Source organism: Alosa pseudoharengus, unplaced genomic scaffold, assembly GCF_046254945.1.
Source record: "Alosa pseudoharengus isolate Yale_2024_CS ecotype anadromous, Long Island Sound unplaced genomic scaffold, YU_APseudo_1.1 YU_APseudo_1.1_scf_4, whole genome shotgun sequence".
Classification (NCBI taxonomy): Eukaryota; Metazoa; Chordata; class Actinopteri; order Clupeiformes; family Clupeidae; genus Alosa; species Alosa pseudoharengus.
In genome coordinates, this window is record NW_027468774.1 from 6589873 (window position 1) to 6595221 (window position 5349).

The 5349-nt window shown below is 45.1% G+C and overlaps 1 protein-coding gene across 2 annotated transcripts; it reads right to left on the reverse strand.

The window, feature by feature from the left end:
- Positions 1-290: 290 nt before the first annotated feature.
- Positions 291-3370, reverse strand: LOC143102795 (keratin, type I cytoskeletal 50 kDa-like). 2 transcript variants are annotated; one of them, XM_076266600.1, is made up of 7 exons: positions 2960-3370; positions 2447-2529; positions 2045-2201; positions 1718-1879; positions 1312-1437; positions 675-904; positions 291-390 (listed from the first exon to the last, which is right to left on the reverse strand). In XM_076266600.1, exons 1-7 carry the CDS (start codon positions 3368-3370, stop codon positions 291-293), a joined length of 1269 nt encoding a protein of 422 aa, XP_076122715.1. The 2 variants fall into 2 exon arrangements, with proteins under 2 accessions (XP_076122715.1, XP_076122716.1); XM_076266601.1 differs by lacking the exon at positions 291-390 and having other exon boundaries at positions 665-904; positions 2960-3165; positions 3205-3334.
- Positions 3371-5349: the final 1979 nt, after the last annotated feature.

Sequence of the window (5349 nt, forward strand, 5' to 3'; positions counted from 1 at the left end):
GATGACATTGTGAGGTATTTGGGGAGTTCATCATCTACACAGGTACAGGACATAATATTATTAAAACATTCAGAGAATCTAGAGAAATCTTTGCAAACAAGGGAAAGAGAGAACACCAGACAGGTGTTTTATTGGTAGTGACAAACTGCAGGGGAAATCCTGTCTTGTGCTCAGGTGAATCAATAGGTACCGTATGATTAGTGCCAAGTGGATCAGGACCTTCCACTTTGGTTGAGGCACCTCCTTACGCGACAAGGGAGGAGGAGGTGGATGAAGACACCACCTTTCCATCAACCAGCTCCTCCGTCACTGTCACCACTCTTGTACGTGTGGACACCACGGGCTCGGCCACTACTACTGCTGCTGCTGATACTGCTGCCGCTGCTGATGCTGATGCCGAATATGATGACGATAATGATGTTGATAATGATGAAGATGACATGGTTCTGGAAAAGAGAAGAGAGACAGTGGTCACCAAGACTGTACTGGTATTGAGTTTAATCAACTGTAATTAATTTTAAATGAGGCTGGTTTGGGGCACTGTGGCAGGTTTGAATCGGACCTGCGGTCATGTTCCAATCCCACCCCATCTCTCTCACCCACTCACTTCCTGTCTATCTTCACTGTTCTGTCGGAATAAAGGCAAAGGCACGTGGTTGTCTACTTACGAGTACGAAGAGGCCGCGTATGCGTCTCCGTCCAGCAGTCTTCTGTACTCGGCGATCTCCAGCTCCAGTCTGGTCTTGATGTCCAGCAGGATGGAGTATTCGTAGCCCTGGCACTCAAATTCTCCGCGGAGGGCACCAAACTGTTCCTCCAGGCTGCTCACCTGTACCTGGAAGCCGGCCAGCATGCTCGCGTAGCGGGTCTGTGTCTCTGTCAGGGTGCCTTCCATGGAGGCTTTCTAAGACAAACAAATAAGAAGAAAACACCTCAGTAAGACATATAAAGAGTCGTTGCCTCCCACATTATAAATATCAATACCATTGCTGTTATTAATGATCTTATATTACCGTTAATGTTGCATCCCATTGATATAGGACAGCCTACTGTAATAATAGCCTTCTGTAAATAGTTATTGACCTCAGCAATAATGACCCAGATAGCAAAGGGGCGTTGAGGGGCGTTGAATCCACGTTTGTTTGAAGCGGCAGAGGTTGATTCAACGTGGATTCAACGCCCCTGTGCTATCAGGGGAGCTATAGGCCCTAAGCCTACAAATGATTAGGATATCTTCTAGGAGATGTATAGGTCTGATATTAATAACCATGACGCTTAGTTTACTATGGCATTGTTTAAGGGTCCACTCACCATGCTGATGAGGCCTTGCAGCTCGATCTGTAGTGCCTGCACTGTGGTCCTCATAGACGTGACTTCTGAGCTGGACGTCTGGAGGACGCCTGTGCTTGTGAGGACTTCTTTGCTGAGTGCTTCCGTCTGGACAAGGGAAAGAAAATGCAACAATGTTACTGGGAGTTGCCTCTTCAATGTAGCCTTCGTTTTGTTATTGTAGAATGTAGTATTTTTGAGTTTCAATGAAAACTGTTAATTGATTTAGATGACACAATTAACAATATCAATATTTGAGATAATAACTATAATTGACTTGGATAACAAACAGTTGTTGTTATATTAGGCTAAAAACTTATTTGTTGGCCTTAACTTTGTTTACTAACTCCAGTTTTGATCCATGCTTAGCAGGTTTAGCTGTATTCACCTTCGCCTGGAACCAGCTCTCCAGTTCCTTCCTGTTCTTGACGGCCACAGCCTCGTAGTGTTCACGGACGCCGGCCAGCACTGCCATGAGGTCCTCCTGAGGAGCAGCGTCCACCTCCACGTTTACTGTGCTGCCGACATGTGCATGAAGAGCCACGAGATCCTGAGGACGACATCAGGTGGATGGATAAGATGATAATAATGGCCAAGAGGATTATAATACACTTCAAAACTGTAAAATGTTCCTTGCAAGTGAGTAGACATACAGTATGTTATAGCCAATCAAAGATCACATGGAGATATGGACAAGGAAGGTAAAGCAACAGACCTCCTGGTGGTTCTTCTTCAGGAAGGCGGTCTCTTCCTGAATGGCCGTGATCTGCATGGCAAGGTCAGATTTGGAGAGGGTGAGGTCATCCAGGACCTTCTTTAGTCCAGCGATGTCAGCCTCCATGGAGAGACGTGTGGCCTGCTCTGCCTCAAATCTGAAATAATAAAAGTTAGTTATTAATAATTATCATTAAGTTGTCAAGAGACACATATACTGTGGATGTGTTCGCGCCGGCTGCATGTGCATCTGGCCAGACGTTCCAGTAGAGGGCGCTGCGACCTTAAATCAGACACATGCGTTTTTCTGTGGTGTGCTGTGCTGCTGCAAGCTTTTCTTTGATATAACGGAATACGATTTCATAAAACTTTGTTCTAAGAGTAGAAGAGAGATAACACTCACTTGACTCTGAAGTCATCGGCAGCCAGTTTGGCGTTGTCAATACCCAGCACAGATACTCCCTTAAAACTGATGATGCCCATAATCTTAAAGTAAAAATATAAACATAAAAATAAGATTAAACGAGGTACTAGAACAGGTAATGAAAGTATGCACATGTTATTGTGTATTTATGTAAGGTTCCTTTGACATTATATAACATTGCACATTAATTACATGAAATGCAAATATGGCGGAATTAGCCAAAATGGCTATTTTATATCTGGGCCGGTGTTAAAAGGTCACATAGACTTACTACACCTAAAGAAAATACGAATTATGATAAAATGTAATGTTAAAAGAGCACAAAGCACATAAAACAAGCAATAATAATATACAATTGTTACAGCTCTACTTGAAGTGTGGAATGATCCCCCTAATTCATGCATCATAGCCTACAGCATGCGTGTAAAGTTAAAAATGGTCTTTAATTGTAAACGGAGTTTCTGCACTGATACTGGATATCCCAACACCCACCTTGGCCTGGAGGTCATTGATGGTGACCATGAAGCCAGAGAAGTCATGCACGGCAGGGCCGATCCTAGCCTCCAGGAACTGTCTGATCTTCAGCTCCAGCTCGGCGTTGGCCTTCTCCAGGGTGCGCACCCTGGACAGGTAGGAGGCCAGGCGGTCGTTCAGGTTCTGCATGGTGAATTTCCCGTTACCAACAACGGCCTCGAAAGCTCCACCACCAGTGGCCATGCTGAAGTCGCCACCACCGCCAGCAGCGAACCCAAACCCTGCTCCACCGCCGAATCCAGCGCCACCACCAAACCCGGCGCCAGCACTGGAGATGCGAACTCCAGATCCTCCTGCTCCGCCGTAGACACTGCCGGCCCGCATTACGCTCATGCGAGCTCCACCTCCGGACAGGGAGAGCCCAGACATCCCCCTGCGATGGATGATCCGGAGGACATGGAGACGTGGCTGGAGAAGGTGGCTGCCATTGTGAGTGGAGGCTGCTGATGCTTCTCAGAGCAGATCAGGAGTGATGAGAGAACAGACACACAGCCCTTTTATACAGAAAAGGTTAATCTGTGGAGTGTATTCGCATGGCTTTACTTGACATTTGAGCGATTCTGCTTCAGGTGTTCCTATGTTGCCGCGGGCAGTTTTTAAAGTTCACCTCGCATTAGTGAATGTTCAAAGTATAGCCTATATTCAAAGTAGCCTACTTATCTTGCATGGAATATAACGTCCTGTTGCGTGAACGTACACTTATTACCACAAGGGCAAAATGGTCTGCGATAGAATTATGAGATAGTTGTAAATACAGTGATTGTAATGTCCAGAGACGCTCTGTGTTTCCACACACCTCCTGTGCCAATCACAAACACATCTGACATGGAGGCAGGCTTTACAATATGACAGACAGGGCACCGTTGAGGATCTTTTGTACACAACTACTGTATAGCGTCAGTATTTAAAAAAACTGACAGACAATAACTGTTGGATATGTAGTGCTCTCCTCATATATTGGCGCCTCTAGGAAGGTTGAGTAAAAAGGGTATAGGAGATGGCAGTTTATCTTGGCCTCACAATGAAAACAATGAGGAAAAATACAATCTTGAAGGGAAGCACATTTATTTTCTAATATTTTACAAGTACCATCATTATTAGCACCACTGTATGTAGTATTTTGTAAAGCCTCCCTTTGCCAATAAATCAGCTCTTAATCTTCTATGACGTCCCACAAAGATGGAGAACAGAGAGCAAGGTATTTGAGAACATTCCTCCGCACATAATCCCTCCAGATCGTCCAGATTCCAAGGGTCTCACTCGTGCATTCTCCTCTTTGGCTCACCCCACTGGTTTTCCATGGAGCTCAGATCAGAGGATGGAGATTGCCATTGCAGAAGAATGATTTTGCCTTTATTTCGATATTGTAGTTTGAACTGTAGAGTGGATGGGCTGAGACAAAAGGAGGGCTATTTTCCAGCAGAGAGTTCAATTTAAGATTTCAAAATCCTCTGAAAAAGCAGAAACAAGGCTTTGACCACACAACATTAAAGAGTGTTCTGTTTCATGCAAGCAACATACTTTAGTGAACACTTTCACTAATCCTAAGTGAACTTTACAAAACGCCCACAGCAATACTGGAACACCTGAGGCATGATGGCTGGGATGTTTTAGAAGTCATGCAGTGCACTCCACAGCCATCACGTGTATTAAAGGGCTCTGTGCTTTAGTTTAATTTAATCCTGTAAAAAGTGTGTGTGTGGGGGGTGCAATTGTGTTTCAGAAAAAGGGGGTTGAAATGGTTGAATAAAATGTGTTAAAATGCCCTCAAAAGTGTCACATGAATAGAAGGAAGTGTTTACGTGAGAAAAATGTTTCAGTGCCCTCTAGAGTGACACTTCAAACAATAGTTTTAACGAGTGCCCTTCTAGTGTTATAAGTGTAATGCTACACCCTAAGGTGCCCCTTAAAATGGTCTCCCATTATGGAGTGCTCTCTATGCTGCCCCTACAGGCCAGTGTTCCAAAGGGCATCATTATGGAGTGCTCTCTATGCTGCCCCTACAGGCCAGTGTTCCAAAGGGCATCATTATGGAGTGCTCTCTATGCTGCCCCTACATGACAGTGTTCCAAAGGGCATCATTATGGAGTGCTCTCTATGCTGCCCCTACATGACAGTGTTCCAAAGGGCATCATTATGGAGTGCTCTCTATGCTGCCCCTACAGGCCAGTGTTCAAAAGGGCGTTATTATGGAGTGCCCTCGATGCTGCCCCTACAGGCCAGTTCCAAAGGGCATCATTATGGAGTGCTCTCTATGCTGCCCCTACATGACAGTGTTCCAAAGGGTGTCACTATGGAGTGCTCTCTATGCTGCCCCTACAGGCCATTTCTAAAGGGTGCCATTATGG

Coding starts and splice junctions, on each gene's coding strand:
- LOC143102795 (XM_076266600.1), bottom strand. CDS start 3,370: ATGTCTGGGCTCTCCCTGTCCGGAGGTGGAGCTCGCATGAGCGTAATG. Junction 2,202..2,446: donor GCCGATGACTTCAGAGTCAA/GTGAGTGTTATC, acceptor TTATTATTTCAG/ATTTGAGGCAGAGCAGGCCA. Junction 1,438..1,717: donor AGAGCTGGTTCCAGGCGAAG/GTGAATACAGCT, acceptor TCCCTTGTCCAG/ACGGAAGCACTCAGCAAAGA.